At 41.9% G+C, this 18,876-nt stretch overlaps 1 protein-coding gene and 1 pseudogene across 1 annotated transcript; both read left to right on the forward strand.

The window, feature by feature from the left end:
* Nucleotides 1-1,301: 1,301 nt before the first annotated feature.
* Nucleotides 1,302-18,876, forward strand: part of LOC139155769 (zinc finger protein 850-like) — a 54,781-nt pseudogene continuing 37,206 nt past the window's right edge.
* Nucleotides 1,313-16,078, forward strand: LOC139155759 (zinc finger protein 850-like). Its single transcript, XM_070731031.1, has 2 exons — nucleotides 1,313-1,357; nucleotides 11,784-16,078. Exon 2 carries the CDS (start codon nucleotides 12,630-12,632, stop codon nucleotides 14,691-14,693), a length of 2,064 nt encoding a protein of 687 aa, XP_070587132.1. The 5' UTR covers nucleotides 1,313-1,357; nucleotides 11,784-12,629; the 3' UTR covers nucleotides 14,694-16,078.

The following is an 18,876-nucleotide window of genomic DNA, read 5'->3' on the forward strand; positions in this document are numbered from 1 at the left end:
TAGAAATAACTTAGAACTAAGAAATTTCCTGACAGAACAATTAATCAGGGGAACAGATTGTTTCCAGAAGTTGTGAATGTTCCAACACTGGAAGTTTTTAAGCAGATGTTGGATAACCATTTGTTTGAAGTAGTGTAGTAGGGTTTCCTGCCAAAGCAGGGGGTTGGTCTAAAAGACCTCCAGGATCCATTCCAACTCTCTTGTTGTTTTTATTGTTATTGTTGTTGTTATTTTAAGTCTGGTTGTCAGTTAGTCATTTAATTTGATGGGTACTCTTTTGCTTTTTTACAAATCCTTTTGGAAACATTTCTTCCACCATATATAGGCTATCACTCCCTTTTTCCTAGATCCCATTTTCTAAACCCTGCTGCATACTGTTCCTCTCTCTGGAGACTTCCTTGTCGGTCAATTTACAGAGGAACATGGTATTTAGTGGATATAAAATTTCCTCCCTGAGGTACAGTATACTGGTTGCTCTTGGATGCAGACCACAAGAGTGAAGTTGGCTGCCTTACAGTTTCTGGCCTAATGGTGCTACCATGTAATACATCCTTGGGAGCCATGGGAAACCGGTCTTGGGATGTAGAGAGGTTTTGATTTCCCCAGAGAGTCACCCTTAATAAAGATGATTGTGTCATTCTTCAAATTTTGGGCTCAGAAAAATTAGAGGTAAGTGGCCTTCAATCTGATGTAAATGTAGTTCATAAAATCATCTGCCATAATGTTTTGCCTGTCAATGAATGTCTCAGCTTCAAACGCAACAACACACAAGCACACAATAGATTGAAACGCAATAACACCTTGAAACTTAACTTCAGAAAATTCGACTTCAGCAACAGAGTGATCAATGCCTAGAATGCACTGCCTGACTCTGGTTCCTTCCCCAAGCCCCAAAAATTTTAACCTTAAATTACAGTCGACTTCACCCCTTTCCTAAGAGGTCTGTAAGGGGCGTCCATAAATGCACCTACCATCCCTGTCCTACTGTAGTATTGTCCAAATTTATCTATACCTATTTTGGTTTTGTTTATATTTATACCTGTTATCATGTATACGTTTTGACAAATAAATAAAATAAAAATATGTCCTTTAAATAATAAATTTAGGGGAAAATATCCCGCCCCCTTGCAAACGCCTTAGGTAGAGAGTGGACAAGAGTGTTTTTCTTCTGCTATCAGATGGCAATTAGATAGGCCATATCGGTGCCAGAAACGTGCCTAATCCAGGAGTTAAAACCATCGAGTACCGAATTACTAGAAGAGATCGGAAGAGAGAAGAAACGCGGAGGAACTTCCTCTTCCGGAAGACTCACTGGAGGATGGTGGGGTGCAGAGCGGATCGAAGCATCAGCTGGAAGGTGAGTTGAGGGAAGGGGGGGGGGAGAGTCCGGGAGCAAGTCGGGCTGTTTGGTTTCCTCCACGGCCTGGAAGCAGAGAAGCAACCGGGCTGAAGCGTGTCAGATGCTGGTGCTGCAGGTTCCTCCCCTGCCAAATTTAATCCCACTGGTGCTGCACTCTGTGAAACACGTGGCTGCAATTTTCTGCTGGTGGAAGATTGAAAAATTCTCAAGTTAAGGTTGATTCTCTGGGAATGGCTTCCCTCCAGAGGTTGTGGGTGCTCCATCACTGGGCGTTGTGAGAGAGTTGGAAGGGACCTTGCGGGTCTTCTATTCCGACGCCCTGCACAAGCAGGAGACCCAATACCATTTCAGGCAATCGGTTGATTATTCTCAGTGTCAGGAAAATTCTCCTTAGTTGTTGGCTGCTTCTCTCCTGGGTTAGTTTCCATCCGCTGCTTCTTGTCTTGCCTTCTGGTGCATTGCAAAATAAGTTGACCTCCTTCTTCTTGACCCCTCAAGTGTTGGAAGATTGCTGCCATGTCATACCTAGTCCTTCCTTTCACTGGACTAGACATACCCAATTCCTGCAACTCTTTATATATTTTGATCTCCAGCCCCCTAATTATCCCTTCTTCTCTTCTCTGCCCTCTATAGAGACTCTATTACACTTTTTTTAAAATAGTGTCAATCAAAACAAGTTGCAGTAATCCTAAAGGTGATCTTTCTAAAGCATTATAAATTAATACTAATACTTCACATGATCTTAAATCTAGCCCTCTCTTAAGGCAGTTTTTGCTTTTGTGGCCCCTGCAATCACACTGTTCGCTCTTTTTAGGGGATTGTTCACTACGATAGGACTGCAAGATCCATCTCACAGTTACTGCTATTGAACCAGATTGTATCTATTCTGTACCTTGCCATTTGGTTTTTCTTCGCTAAGTGTACAACCTACTTTTTCTCTCTTTAATTTCATTTTGTTGGATAGGGCCCAGTGTTCAAATCTATAGATAGTCAAGTCCAAAGTCCACAAGGAAAGTCTGAATTTTACAAAATGGTATCAGAAGAGGCAGTTAAAAATGAGGGGCTAATTGTGAGAAGAGACTAAGAGGGATTGAGAATACCTACACAAATAATATATTCAAAAGGAAGAAAATGAGTTGGGGAAGTTATTAGTACAAAAATAAAAGAAATGGGGGGAAAGGTTAAGAGAGTAGAATTGGAAGGGAAATATTTACAATAATGGAATATTTGAGAGATTAAAAAATAATGGATGATTGACGGTGGAATGTCATGTAATTTTTTATGAATTATTTTATTATACCTAATTTTGTTAACAATATTAGCTGTGTATCAGTTTGTATAATTAGTATAAATATTTTAGTTAAAAGGTATTTTAATAAGTTAATTTATATTTATAAAGATTATAATTTTTATAATATATAAAAATTATAATTTATAAAGAACTCAGATCTGTCATTGCTGCCCCCCTGACTGATTTGTTTAACCAATCCTTGTTAACAGGAGATGTTCCTGAGGATTGGAGAATGGCAAGTGTTGTGCCTATCCACAAGAAGGGCAGTAGAGAAGAAGCTGGTAACTACAGGCCAGTTAGCTTGACATCAGTTGTCGTTAAAATGATGGAGACTCTACTGAAAAAGAGGATAAATCAGCACCTAAAAAACAATAAATTATTGGACCCAAATCAGCATGGCTTTACTGAAGGCAAATCATGTCAGACTAATCTCATTGATTTCTTTGACTATGTCACAAAGGTGTTGGATGAAGGTGGTGCCGTGGATATTGCCTACCTGGACTTCAGCAAAGCCTTTGATACGGTTCCACATAAAGAGCTGATAGATAAATTAGTGAAGATTGGACTTAATCCCTGGATAGTTCAATGGATTTGCAGCTGGCTGAAGCATAGACACCAGAGGGTTGTTGTGAATGGCGAGTATTCTGAGCAGAGTCAGGTTACAAGCGGTGTGCCACAAGGGTCTGTTCTGGGTCCTATTCTTTTTAATATGTTTGTGAGTGACATAGGGGAAGGTCTGGTAGGGAAGGTTTGCCTATTTGCCGATGACTCTAAAGTGTGCAATAGGGTTGATATTCCTGGAGGCGTCGGCAACATGGTAAATGATTTAGCTTTACTAGATAAATGGTCAAAGCAATGGAAACTGCAGTTTAATGTTTCCAAATGTAAAATAATGCACTTGGGGAAAAGGAATCCTCAATCTGACTATTGTATTGGCAGTTCTGTGTTAGCAAATACTTCAAAAGAAAAGGATTTAGGCGTAGTGATTTCTGACAGTCTCAAAATGGGTGAACAGTGCAGTCAGGCAGTAGGGAAAGCAAGTAGGATGCTTGGCTGCATAGCTAGATGTATAACAAGCAGGAAGAGGGAGATTATGATCCCGCTATATAGAATGCTGGTGAGACCACATTTGGAATACTGTGTTCAGTTCTGGAGACCTCATCTACAAAAAGATATTGACAAAATTGAACGGGTCCAAAGACGGGCTACAAGAATGGTGGAAGGTCTTAAGTATAAAACGTATCAGGAAAGACTTAATGAACTCAATCTGTATAGTCTGGAGGACAGAAGGAAAAGGGGGGACATGATCGAAACATTTAAATATATTAAAGGGTTAAATAAGGTCCAGGAGGGAAGTGTTTTTAATAGGAAAGTGAACACAAGAACAAGGGGACACAATCTGAGGTTAGTTGGGGGAAAGATCAAAAGCAACATGAGAAAATATTATTTTACTGAAAGAGTAGTAGATCCTTGGAACAAACTTCCAGCAGACGTGGTAGATAAATCCACAGTAACTGAATTTAAACATGCCTGGGATAAACATATATCCATCCTAAGATAAAATACAGAAAATAGTATAAGGGCAGACTAGATGGACCATGGGGTCTTTTTCTGCCGTCAGACTTCTATGTTTCTATTAGTTTGTTATTTGATGGACTGAATTATATTGGAAAGACCCTATTGGTCTTTCGAAAGGCCGTGAAGACCCGGCTTTGCTGGCAGGCCTGGGGGCTTGAATACTACCACCTTTCACGGCCAAACTGTATTGATTGGATAGATATGTGTGTTAGGTCTATTGGATTGAGCATAAATTTATATTACAGGATTTTATGGTTTATAATTTTAGAGTATTATAATTTTAATATTTACTTCTTTCTACTATATTGTATTGTTTTATGTTTTTGTAAGAAGCCCTGAATCCTATGGGATTGGACAGCAAATAAACAAATAAATAAATAAATAAATAAATTGAACTAATTGAATTAGTTTTTAACATTGACAGGGAAAAAAAGAATAAAGAAAAGGGAAATATATTAGACTCTAGTAGGTCAATTGTTGGAAAGATATATAATTTGGAAAATTATTACCCTTTTTTATAAGTTTGTTTTATATAAGATTTGTATTTGTATTTCTCTCTGTCACAGAAAGGATGTTCAAATGGTGTTATTCCTGTGTCTGCATCTATTAGTGCTTATGTCCAGTATATTTGGCATCAGCCTGCCAGGAAAGCAGTCAAAGGTGTCTGCGAGCTATGACTGATGTGACCATGCTAGAGGATGGGAACCTGGCCGCTTGTAGGGAAGCGAGCGGCTACTAGCATCTTGGCTATGTCCTGGTGAGATCTGGTATCTGCCGCTGGAATCCTTTCCTGCAAGTCTTGTAACAAGGTTGTTAGCTCTAGAAAAGAAGGAAGCCAAAGTGGCTGCCCTTACGGCCCAGGCGCCCGTCTGATGATTCATGACGAGGATCTGCTCAAGTCTCTTGTCCTCCAGCCATAACAGCTCTGCTGCATCGCCAGGAAGATTGGTGGGAGATAGGAGAGCCGTAACTTCTGGAGCGCTGAGTGTGGGAGCTAATTTTGGGGCAACGGTAAAGAATTAATTAATTAATTATTAATTAGATTTGTATGCTGCCCCTCTCCATAGACTCGGGGCGGCTCACAGCAATAATAAACAATATATAACAAATCTAATAATTTAAACGAAACACTAAAAGCCCCATTATTAAAAGCAAACATACACACAAGCATACCATACATAACTGTATAGGCCCGGGGGAGATGTTTCAATTCCCCCATGCCTGACGGCAAAGGTGGGTTTTAAGGAGTTTACGAAAGGCGAGGAGGGTGGGGGCAGTTCTAATCTTTGTGGGGAGCTGGTTCCAGAGGGTCGGGGCTGCCACAGAGAAGGCTCTTCCCCTGGGTCCCGCCAAACGGCATTGTTTAGTTGACGGGACCCGGAGAAGGCCAACTCTGTGGGACCTAATCGGTCACTGGGATTCGTGCGGCAGAAGGCGGTCCCGGAGATATTCTGGCCCGATGCCATGAAGGGCTTTATAGGTCATAACCAACACTTTGAATTGTGACCGGAAACTGATCGGCAACCAATGCAGACTGCGGAGTGTTGGTGTAACATGGGCAAACCTAGGGAAGCCCATGATTGCTCTCGCAGCTGCATTCTGCACGATCTGAAGTTTCCGAACACTTTTCAAAGGTAGCCCCATGAATTTCCTATCATTGGTCAAGGATAGAGTCCCTGTTGAAGAGGATTACCACTGCCCATGGACAAAGAGGGGTGGACATGGTGTCACCTGGGCCTCCAGCGTACATAAGGAGAAAAAGGGATTGATATCTGACCCAGGAATGGCATAAGGGGCTGCAGCAGAAATGTTGCCAACGTTGCGAGCTTTAAATAAAGAGCAAAAGAGGGTGGGATGGAACAGCCCCACCGTTGCTGGGGGTTCTGGGTCTATGCCCTCATCATTGGATAGCTCTATATCAGGACCCCCTTCGTCCTCCTCAGAAGGATTCCTGAATTCTGCCACATAGGTAGATATAGACATATTTTGTCAGTTCTGGTTCTGAGGGTGACTCACGAGAGGTGGCATATTGAGTTGAGGAGCAGTGGCAACAGAGGTTTGGTTCCCCTCATGAATTGCATGCACTGTGCAATACTCTGAGTAAGAGCTGCTGAGATAATGGCTTGTACATTGTTGGGATCCTGTAAGAATGGAATAGAGGGAAAGGCCTGGACAGACATTGCAGGAGGAGCAGGAGTTTGAAATAAGATGGAAGGCAGAGAATCAGGAGGAGGGGGAGGAGAAAGAGGAGAGGAGTAAAAGAGTTAAAGAAAAGCCCCAAATATCAGTATCTGCCAGTACTAAATGATTAGATCCCATCAGGGCAGAATTGCTGAGAGGTATCCCCCACTCGTGACAGCATGAGATTTTGAAGCCTGGTCACAGATTTTAGTTAAGGCCTTATGCAGCCTAGTTTCAGATTTTTTTGAGGCCTTGCTGGCTTTCGGCCTACCCTTCTTTGTCTTTAAGACACGTTTCCTGGAATGAGCAAATGAGTAGCCTAAGGCACTGGCACCTGGAGAGTTAGATTCCCGTTCAGGAGCAGAGGGAGATAAGGATTGTACCTCTGAGCCTTGAGCCATTGGGTTACTGCCAGCCATTGAAGTAAAGGCCCAGATAAAATGGCTGATGCAAAGCTGTGATTATAAAATGGCTGCCAGCAGTTAAGAATTCGAAAAGGGGGGGAGGCCTTTCCTGAGGGGATTAGCTCTACTCAGATATAGTCTCCTTTTTTTATTTTATTCTTCTTCTCGTTTCTTTTAATACCAATCAGTGAAAATTTTGGAAATTGAAAGAACACCCCCCCCCCTTGAATCAATTAATTAAATTACCAGTAATTTCTGCTGATGATGATTATCATTAAGAGCCCAGGCTCAGGCAGTGGCAGGAGTGCTCCGCAGTGAACAAGCACCCTGCCGAGAGCCCCAAGAAACCATAGCTGAGAAATTATTCAGTAAAAGGCAAATTGCTGCCGAGCCCAACTGCCACCGGAGCCAATCAGCTGTTAGGCGGGAAGGAAGCAATTAATCAAAGCCAGGCGCCGAGAAAACCCGATAATGGAAGAGAGGCTGTGAGGGAAGGACTTACAAAGGCATGGGGGAAGAAGATACCTCTGCCCAGCTTTGGCTCGTAGAAATAGAAAAAAGGTAGCCGATAAGAGGTTGGCAGGCCTGGGCGGGGGTCGAGCACGGAAAGATGAACCTCCCCTCGCCCCTGAATAGCCCTTCCTGTGACAGCAGCCAGAAGGGAGGAAAAAGCAATTCTTTCTTCTTCTTTTTAAAAATATATATTTATTAAATTTTCCCTTTTTTTAAAAAAGTACATAATCATATTTACAGATGAATCTACATCGTATATCGACATTGTCTTTTATTACTTTTAGATTTCTTGATGTTTTATTTCAATGCTTCTTTTAAGTTTCTTTTTTTTCTCCATTGGTACCATTTTGTCCAGGTTTCATAATAGTCCGAGTCTTTTCGATTATTAAGTTCCATTGTCAATCTGTCCATCTCTGCACAGTGGTATATCTTCTTGATGACCTCGTTGTCTTCAGGTATTTGCGGATTTTTCCAGTTCTGTGCAAATACAATCCTTGCAGCTGTTGTAATATGCAAACTTAAATATTTTACATTTTTAGAATAGGTACCTCTCATAATACCCAATAGAAAAAATTATGGCGTATATTCTATTTTTGTATTTCTTATTTGACACAACCAATTATTTATTTTCTTCCAGTATTTTCTTGTCTCTGGACATAACCACCATTGGTGAAAGAAGGTGCCTTGAGTGTTTTTACATTTCCAACACGTTGGGCTGTAATTTTTGTGCATTTTAGCTATACGTGGGATCAGGAGACTGGTAGTTGTAATGGAAGAGAGGAGAAAGCAGTGAGGTAGATTGAACCACGTGTCCTGCACTGTGGAGGACTGAGGGGAAAAGCGGAGGGATTGAAAGACTACAAGCTTTTATAGTATGGGCTCAGTCCTCATTTGTTGACGGATGAGGTCAACCCACTGACTGCTATCGCCGCCTCTCTGGAGAATGAGTTAAAACAAAATTTTAAAATGTTAGAACATTGGAAGGGAGATATGAATGGGGAGAAGAAATTAAAAACTATGGGCATCTAGAAATGATAGAACTAAACAAAAATGATGAGTAAATATACCAATTGAGGGGAGGGAAAAATATGGCCTAAAATCAAAGGCACAAGAAATAATGACTATTTCTGGAAGTTAAGTCATTGCGATTAATTAGGAAGGAAATTGAAAATTAGAGGTGGTAGGCCCAGGCGACAAAAATAGGAGGATGGAGGCAGCATTAGAGCAATAGTAGATACAGTGTTCCCTCGATTTTTGTGGGTTCAAACTTCGCGAATAGCCTATACCACGGTTTTTCAAACAATATTAATTAAAAAATACTTCACGGTTTTTTTCCTATACCACGGTTTTTCCCACCCAATGACGTCATATGTTATCGCCAAACTAATAATTTTTGCAAATAAATAATAAAAAAATGATTATTGTTAATAAATAATTACGTTTATAAATATCAGGATCATTAAGTGTCTTATTCAAAGGTGAGTACCAGCAATAATGGTGAGTAAATGGTTGTTAAGGGAATGGGAAATGGTAATTTAGGGGTTTAAAGTGTTATGGGAAGGCTTGTGATACTGTCCATAGCCAAAAATGGTGTATTTACTTCCGCATCTCTACTTCGCGGAAATTCGACTTTCGCGGGTGGTCTCGGAATGCATCCCCCGCGGAAATCGAGGGAACACTGTATATCTGGAAGAATATATTTAAAATGTAAATAAAGATAAAGGGAAAGGTATAAGTTTAAGAAATAACTCCAACGCTGAATTTCTTTAATTATTCAATTTTTATGCCGCCCTTCTCTTTCAGACTCAGGTTGGCTTATAGCACTTTTTAACAGAGCCAGCATATTTCCCCCACAATCCGGGTCCTCATTTTACCCACCTCGGAAGGATGGAAGACTGAGTCAACCTTGAGCCAGTGATGAGATTTGAACCGCTGACCTTCAGATCTACAGTCAGCTTCAGTGGCCTGCAGTACAGCACTCTACCTGCTGCGCCACCCCGGCTCTTCTAGTCTGGTATCCATAAAATGGATTATGGTTAGATGTACTCAGGGAAGGGTGAGAGGGAGACAGAAAAAGTAAAAAGGGAGAGAAAGAGGAGGGAAGTAGGAGAGAGGGAGAAAGAAGGTAGCTAGGGAAGAGAGGGAGATAGAAGGAGGCAGGTAGTACAAAATATTGAAGCAAAGCATACTGGAGATAAAAGTATAAAAAGAGAAAACCAAGGATATATGTTCATGATATTTTGGATAGAAATATATAACTATGGATTTCTCGATAATATGGTATATGTATGTATGTTTTGTGTAGGTTTGGTGAAAAAATAAATATTTTAAAAAATAAACGAGGAATCATACATATCTTTGACCTCAAAGAATATAAGTGCTGGGAAAGCTCCATGGATGCACCTTTGAGGGGAAATGCAGAAACAGCAAACCACAGCTGCTTATGCACAAAAAGGTCCACACAGGAGAAAAGTCTTAAAAATGCTCCCAATGTGGTAAATCCTTTAGTGAGCATGGCAACATGGTGAAACATCAGCGGAATCACATGATGTAACAATGTTCAGATTGTGTGAAAGTTTCATTGGAAGCTCCCACCTCATGAGACCACAGAGGACTCACATACGGGAGAGGGGGATTTGAACGAGAAAAATCTTTTTGAAAGTTTTGATTGTGGAAAAAATTTCAGGGAGCATTTCAGCCTGGTAAAACACCAGAGGACTCACAGTAAAGAAACCCTTTGAAACATTTTAGCTGGTATTCCAGTCTGGTGAAACACCAAAAGACTCACACACAATAACAGAGTTGGAAGCGACCTTGGAGGTCTTCTAGTCCAACCCCCTGCCTATGCAGGAAGCCCTACACCACTTTTGAAAAATGGTTGTCCAACATCCTCTTAAAAACCTCCTGTGTTTTTCTAGTGGTGCATCTACAACTCCTGAAAGTAAGGTGTTCCATTGGTTATGTGTTCTCACTGTTAGGAAGTTTATGCAGACATGAAGTTGTAAGTTGCTTCTCTCCTTGGTAAGTTCCATCCACTGCTTCTTGTCTTACTCACTGTTGCTTTGGAAACTTAGCTGACACCCTCTTCTTTATGAAACTCCTCCAATATTGGAATACTTTTCAAGTTTGTTTTTTAATATAATAATAATAATAATAATAATAATAATAATAATAATTTATTAGATTTGTATGCCATCCCTTTCTGGAGACTCGGAGCGGCTCACAACAATCACAACAATATACAAATCCAATATTTAAAAGAAACAAAACATTTAAGAAACCCATCATTAAGAACCATTCAATACAATCATACCATTTATAAAACTCTATATGTTTAGGGGTATCTCAGTAATCCCCATGCCTGGCGACAAAGGTGGGTCTTAAGTAAGTTGTGAAAGGCAAGGAGAGTGGGGGCCGTTCTGCTTTCCGGGGGGAGGTGATTCCAGAGGGCCGGGGCCACCACAGAGAAGGCTCTTCTGGGTCCCGCCAGACGACATTGTTTCATCGACGGGACCCGGAGAAGGCCAACTCTGTGGGACCTAACCGGTCGCTGGGATTCGTGCGGCAGAACACGGTCCTGGAGATATTCTGGTCCGATGCCATGAAGGGCTTTATAGGTCATAAATAACACTTTGAATTGTGACTGGAAACTGATCGGCAACCAATGCAGACTGTGGAGTGTTGGTGTAACATGGGCATACCTGGGGAAGTCCATGATTGCTCTCGCAGCTGCATTCTGCACGATCTGAAGTTTCCAAACACTCTTCAGAGGTAGCCCCATGTAGTCGAACCTCAAGGTGATGAGGGCATAAGTTACTGTGAGTAGTGAGTCCCGGTCCAGATTGTCCCACCACGAGACGGGCATCTTACAAGTACTGGAGTTTGGCACCTATGTGTGTTTTTCGACTGGTCTCTTTAGGGGGGAAAAGCTTGAAAATACAGAAACTCTGGTCGCGAGGGTAAGCCATTAACAACTTCTCACATTGAGAAGAGTTTCTATACCGTACAAGGTTTTTTTCTGTAAAGAGACCATCCGAGAGACAAACAGAGCTGCTAAACTCCAGTACAGGTAAGACTCCCCTCTCACGCCCAACCCCAACCTTCCACACCCTGCTCCACCTCACCTGCCCTGCCACCCCCCAATTGCGTCCCACCATGAGACGGGCCCTGTCTTATCTTCGGGGAAGCACGGTATCTACCATTATATATTTGCAGCAGTTCAAGATATATTTGATGATAGTCCTTTGCATTGCTAAGAATGCTTGATTGACCTAATTAAACAACTGGATTTGAATGGATATTTGAACATGGATCTCGATAGTCTTCTATGAAACATAAATAATGTAAGTGATTAGCATTGGGGCATTTTTTATTTTTTCATTGTAATATATACTTTTTTAATTTTTTCAAATGATTTCTAATTATTTTATAAACAAAGTTCTTCTTTTCTTTACAGACAAAGAGGAAGGCAATAAGAGCACTTGGGACAATTGTAAATCACACGCAACATTGAAAAGGGAAGAAAATCAAGCAAAAAAAATCAAAATATTTTCCATTTCTTTTGGAAAACCATACAATTCTCCTCCTCTTCCAGAAGCTGTTAGGCAAGAAAGGGAAAATCAAGAAAGATTTCAAGCTCAAATAAGCAGATTATGCAGAGCTCAAGGATACGTTACATCGTTTTTCCTCCATCAGCAAAAAAGGGAGATATCAGGAAGTCAGTTGAGATGAAAAGGTCAATAATAAAGCCATGTAGAGCAGACAGGAATGCAGGCCTCTCCCTCTGAGGAAGAAAATGGCTTGAATGAAAGCACCACTAAACAAGGCATTGTGGATATTTTTGATGAACTCAGCTGTAGAAAACAAGAGATTGCAAATCACAGCTGTTTATACATTGAGGAGCTAGACAGGAGAAGAGCAATGCACACCATCTCAATGTAGCAAAAATTGGTCAGAACATTTCCCTTGTGATTCTTGGAACAAACTACACAAAAGGGAAGCCAGAAAAGAACCCATGATGTGTTAAGTCTTTAGTGAACGTGGCAACATGGTGGTACGCCAGAAGACACACATGAGCGTGGAAACATATGACTGTGCAGATTGTGTGAACATTTCATTAGAAATTCTCAGGTCATGAGACACTAAAGGATGCAGACACAGCAATAACACCATTTGAATATCCTTTCTGTGAGGAAAATTTCAAAGAGAGAATTCCAGTCTAGTGAAGCACCCAAGGCTTACAAAAAAGAGAAAACATTTGAATGTGATGACTGTGTAAAATAACACAGTCACAATTTCAGTCATGAAACACCAGAGGAGTCACACAGGAGAGAAACTGTTTGAATGCCCTGAATGTGGGAAAACTTTTAGTCGCAGTTCCAACCTGGTGCAACACCAGAGGACTCATTCAGGAGAGAAACCCTTTGAATGTCCTGACTGTGGGAAAAGTTTTAATCAGAGTTCCCACCTGGTGACACACCAGAGGACGCACACAGGAGAGAAACCATTTGAATGTCCTGACTGTGGGAAAACGTTTAGTGAGAACTCCAAACTGGTGCAACACCAGAGGATTCACACAGGAGAGAAACCCTTTGAATGTCCTGACTGTGGGAAAACTTTTAGTCGCAGTTCCAACCTGGTGCAACACCAGAGGACCCATTCAGGAGAGAAACCCTTTGAATGTCCTGACTGTGGGAAAAGTTTTAATCAGAGTTCCCACCTGGTGACACACCAGAGGACGCACACAGGAGAGAAACCCTTTGAATGTCCTGACTGTGGGAAACGTTTTAGTGATAATTCCAGCCTGGTGAGACACCAGAGGACTCACACAGGAGAGAAACTCTTTGAATGTCCTGACTGTGGGAAAAGTTTTAGTGATAATTCCAGCCTGGTGAGACACCAGAGGATTCACACAGTAGAGAAACCCTTTGAATGTCCTGATTGTGGGAAAAGTTTTTTTCAGAGTTCTGGACTGGTGAGACACCAGAGGATTCAGACAGGACAGAAACCCTTTGAATGTTCTGACTGTGAACAAAGTTTTAGTAAGAATTCCAACCTGGTGCAACACCAGAGGACTCACACAGGAGAGAAACCCTTTGAATGCCCTGACTGTGGGAAAGGTTTTAGTGATAATTCCAACCTGGTGCAACACCAGAGGACTCACACAGGAGAGAAACCTTTTGAATGCCCTTACTGTGGGAAAGGTTTTAGTCAGAGTTCCCACTTGGTGCAACACCAGAGGACTCACACGGGAGAGAAACCCTTTGAATGCCCTGACTGTGGGAAAGGTTTTATTAATAATTCCAACCTGGTGCAACACCAGAGGATTCACGCAGGAGAGAAACCCTTTAAATGCCCTGACTGTGGGAAAGGTTTTAGTCAGAGTTCCCACCTGGTGACACACCGGAGGACTCACTCAGGAGAGAAACCCTATGAATGTCCTGACTGTGGGAAACGTTTTATTGATAATTCCAGCCTGGTGGCACACCAGAGGACACACTCGGGAGAGAAACCCTTTGAATGTCCTGACTGTGGGAAAAGTTTTACTCAGACTTCCCACCTGGTGACACACCGGAGGACTCACTCAGGAGAGAAACCCTTTGAATGTCCTGACTGTGGGAAAGGTTTTAGTGAGAATTCCAAACTGGTGCAACACCAGAGGACTCACACAGGAGAGAAACCCTTTGAATGTCCTTACTGTGGGAAAAGTTTTAGTCAGAGTTCCGGACTGGTGCGACACCAGAGGACTCATACAGGAGAGAAACCCTTTGAATGTCCTGACTGTGGGAAAGATTTTAGTCATAATTCCAGTCTGGTGAAACACCAAAGGATTCACACAGGAGAGAAACCGTTTGAATGTCCTGAGTGTGGGAAAAGTTTTACTCAGACTTCCCACCTGGTGACACACCGGAGGACTCACTCAGGAGAGAAACCCTTTGAATGTCCTGACTGTGGGAAAGGTTTTAGTGAGAATTCCAAACTGGTGCAACACCAGAGGACTCACACAGGAGAGAAACCCTTTGAATGTCCTTACTGTGGGAAAAGTTTTAGTCAGAGTTCCGGACTGGTGCGACACCAGAGGACTCATACAGGAGAGAAACCCTTTGAATGTCCTGACTGTGGGAAAGATTTTAGTCATAATTCCAGTCTGGTGAAACACCAAAGGATTCACACAGGAGAGAAACCGTTTGAATGTCCTGAGTGTGGGAAAAGTTTTAGTCAGAGTTGGAGCCTGGTGGAACACCAGAGGATTCACACAGGAGAGAAACCATTTGAATGCCCTTTTTGTGGGAAAGGTTTTAGTTATAATTCCAGCCTGGTGAGACACCAGCAGACTCACACCATTGAGAAATCTTTGAAATGTTAATTCTACGGTCATTACTTCAAGCATAAATCATCCTTTATTGTACACAAGGAAATTCACATGAGGCAACATTTCAAGTGTTTAGGGAAGTCTTGAATTTCATTTATTAACTCCCATTGAAAATGTAGGTGGGAAATTGATAGATAGAAAGTGAATTAATGTCACACGAATTTTTCGAGGAATTTATGGCAGAAGAAAGATCTGAATTAGAAAGTAAAAGCCAAGAACAACCCTTAATAGACTTAGAAAGTGGAAATGAAGGAACTTCCAAAGATAAAGAACAGGAACAAGAAGGAGTTCTCACTAGTGCGCAGAAAGAAAACAGAATAAACAGAAGACAACTAAGTGGGAATGGAAAGTACGGTGAAGCTACTTTCAATCAATGTAAATAGTTTGAGTTCACATACCAAACAAAAATGAATATTTAACAAACTACAAGAACAAATCTTGAATATTATTTGTTTACAAGTTGTACACATTCCACAACAAAATGAAAAACAACTAGAAAATAATAAGCTAGAAAGAGTATTTACAGCCTTATCACACAACAAAAAAAGAGTTTGCGATATATGTGAAAAAAGGACTAGATGCCCCAAAAATTTATGCTGATAAAAAAAGAAGAATTTGAATAATCTCAGTCCCAATTTTTAATATACAAATTACACTAGTAGTTATGTATGCGCCAAACAAAAATCAAAAAGCTTTTTAAAAAAATTACATCAGAAATTGGTAGAACTGGAAGTTGAGCATATTTGTGTAATTGGGGATTTTAATGGTATAATTGATGCTGTTAAAGACTACAAAAGTGTAAATAAAAATTTATACAAAAAAAAGGAAAGTGCTTCCAAAAACATTCCACCAAATGTGTGAAGAATTAAGCATGGGAGATTGTTGGAGAATGAGAAATAAAGATAAGAGAGAATATACATTTTACTCCAGAGTTGGTCTAGAATAGACTTGGTTTGGGCTAATTGTAAAGTAGAAAATTTAATAAATTCCATTAAAATAGATATTAACAAATTGGCAAAATGTAAAAGTCTTTTGGAAAGGTGAAAGTAGAAAAAAATAAAAGATGGATGCTGAATTTGCAATTATTGATAGATCAAGAATATATAGATTGGATTTTAAAAGAAATGGAGTTATTTCTTAAAGAAAATAATTATCAAGAAACTTCTCTGCAGAATCTATGGGACACAGCTAAGGCATACCAGAGAGGGTTAACAATAGCCTATACATTCAGAAAAAATAAAGAAAAAAGACAATGTAAAAATGAATTAATATGTAAACTGAAAAATTTAGAAAAAGAATCTCAGGATGATACAAGACAACAAATTGAGCTAATTAAACATAAATTAGAATTATTGGATCAGGAAAAGGTAGTAAGGAAATTAAGAGCTGCAAAACAAGATCAATTTCAAAACGCAAACAGACCAGGTAGATCAGTGTTTCCCAACCTTTTTTGAGCCGCGGCACATTATTCACATTTTCAAAATCCTGGGGAACATTGAGGGGGGGGGGGCGCAAAAAAGTTTGGACAAAAAATCTCTTTCTCCCTTTCGCTCTATTTCTCTCTCCCTCTCTCTTTCTCTCCCTCCCTCTTTCTCTCTCCATCCCTTTCTTTCTCCCTTCCTTCTTCTCTCTTTTGCTCTTTCTCTCTCCCTCCTTCCCCCCTCTTGCTGTCTTTCTTTCTTTCCTTTCTCTCATTCTGTCTCTCTTGCTACCTCTTTCTTTCTCCCTTCCTTCCTCTCTCTTTTGCTCTTTCTCTCTCCCTCCTTCCCCCCTCTTGCTATCTCTTTCTTTCTCCCTTCCTCTCTCTTTGGCTCTCTTTCTCTCTCCCTCCTTCCCCCCTCTTGCTGTCTCTTTCTTTCTTTCTTTCTCTTTCTCTCTCTCTCTCATTCTGTCTCTCTTGCTATCTCTTTCTCTCTCTTCCTTTCTTTCTCTCTTTTGTTCTCTCTCTTCCTTCTCTGCGGAGGCCGGCAAAGCTTTTCCGGGTAGGCTGGCTGGGGGATAGGGCGCGCGCACGCACGCACCCCCGACGTTCCAAAGAACCTTCTCCGACCTCCGCTGTGAGAAGGTTTTCTCCGAGCGCTCGCCGGAGGAGCTGGAGAAAGGGGCAGATCGGGCGGGCGGGCAGAGCGGGCGGGCGTCAGCGGCGAGAAGCCAGGGGCACGAGGGGAACGGAGTCACTGGGGGGTGGGGGCAGCCACAGCGCCGGCCTCCGCACTTTCATCGCTCCCCACCCCAAACTCCAACGCCCAGCTCCTTGCACGGCACTGGAAAAGGGTGCTGCATTGCCGGCTTCTACCTGGTGCTGCCAGGGAATCTCCAGCTGGGCAGGGCTCTCCTTAAGCTCTCCTTTTTCCTGCCTTCCTTCTTTGGGGCCCAGCAGGTTTGCGCCGGAAGCAGCGGCATGGGCCGGAGCCGGGGGACAGCTGCGAGTGGGAGCTCCAGGTCGAGGCACTGGCAGCGCCCCGCCCAGCTGGAGTTCCCTAGGAGCTTGGCGGCACACCTGGCTGTGTCTCGCGGCACACTAGTGTGCCGTGGCACACCGGTTGGGAAACGCTGAGGTAGATGGTTATCTTATAAATTGAGGAAAGGAAAGGAAAAAAGATCAATTCAACAGTTAACAGACAAGAATAAAATATTACACCACCAAGTAGAAAAAAAGAAAGAGATAGCATTAGAATATTATAAAGAACTATATGATAAAGATAACATTAGAGAAGAAGATATAATAAAATATTTAGAAGACTCAAAGATTAAGCCAATAAGTAAAGAAGATGAAGAAATGTTAAACAAAGAAATAACTAAGGAACAGTTAGAACATGTAATCATGAAACAGAATAATAACTAAATCGCTGGACCGGATGAATTTCCAATTGAATTTTATAAGGCAACACTACATATAACAGGAGATTTATTATTAGGAATTTACAAAAACACGTTAAAAAATGTCATATATCCCTTATCATGGCAAGAAGCCAATATTGATACATAAAGAATGTGCAGATCCAGATCAGATTAAAAACTATAGACTGATATCTTTGCTAAATGCCGATTGCAAACTGTACATGTCAATTATAGTAGAGACTGAAAAATATACTAAATAAGATAATTCATCCAGATCAGAATGGTTTTCTGCCTGATAAGACAAATAAGATACAACACTAGAATAGTTTGAACATGTTAGGGTATTATGAAAGCTATAGCGATAAAGAATTTGCAAGGCTGCAGCAGAGGCTCTTGACCGGATTGTGCCGTTGCAACCTCTCTGCGGCACTAGACCCCGTAGAGCTCCATGGTTCAATGAGGAGCTCCGGGAGTTGAAATGTCAGAAGAGACGTCTAGAGAAGCGATGGAGGAAGAGTAAGTCCGAATCCGATCAAACACTTGTAAGAGCTCTTGTTAAGACTTACAAAGTGGCGCTCAAGGTGACAAGATGCGCGTATCATGCCGCCTGGATTGCATCAGTGGAATCCCGCCCGACCGCTCTGTTTAGGGTGACCCACTCCCTTCATAACCAGGGGGGAGTTGGGGAGCCCTTGCAGAGCAGTGCCGAGGATTTTAACACGTTTTTCGCTAATAAAATCACTCGGATCCGAGCGGAGCTCGACTCCGATTGGATAACAGAGTCGACTGACAACAAAACAAGTCAGTCGAGGTGACTGGGGCCCGTACTTGTCTATCTTTCTGGGAAGAGTTTGATCTGGTGACACCTGATGAAGTGGACAAGGCCATTGGAGCTGTGAGTTCTGCCACCTGTTTACTGGATCCGTGTCCTTCCTTACTGGTCTTGACACGGAGCTGGGTTCAGGCGATCGTTAATGCTTCTTTGGGGAGGGGGTCCTTTCTGGCTCCCTACAAGGAGGCACTTTTGCGCCCCCTCATCAAGAAGCCTTCCCTGGACACAGCCATTCTTAACAACTATCATCCAATCTCCAATCTTCCCTTCATGGGGAAGGTTGTTGAGAAGGTGATTGCGCTCCAGCTCCAGCGGTCCTTGGAAGAAGCCGATTATCTAGGCCCTCAGCAGTCAGGATTCAGGCTTGGCTACAGCACAGAAACTGCTTTGGTTGCGTTGATGGATGATCTCTGGTGGGCCCGGGACAGGTTTATCCTCTGTCCTGGTGCTTCTCAACCTCTCAGCGGCTTTGATACCATCGACCATGGTATCCTTCTGCATCGG

Source organism: Erythrolamprus reginae, unplaced genomic scaffold, assembly GCF_031021105.1.
Source record: "Erythrolamprus reginae isolate rEryReg1 unplaced genomic scaffold, rEryReg1.hap1 H_53, whole genome shotgun sequence".
Classification (NCBI taxonomy): Eukaryota; Metazoa; Chordata; class Lepidosauria; order Squamata; family Dipsadidae; genus Erythrolamprus; species Erythrolamprus reginae.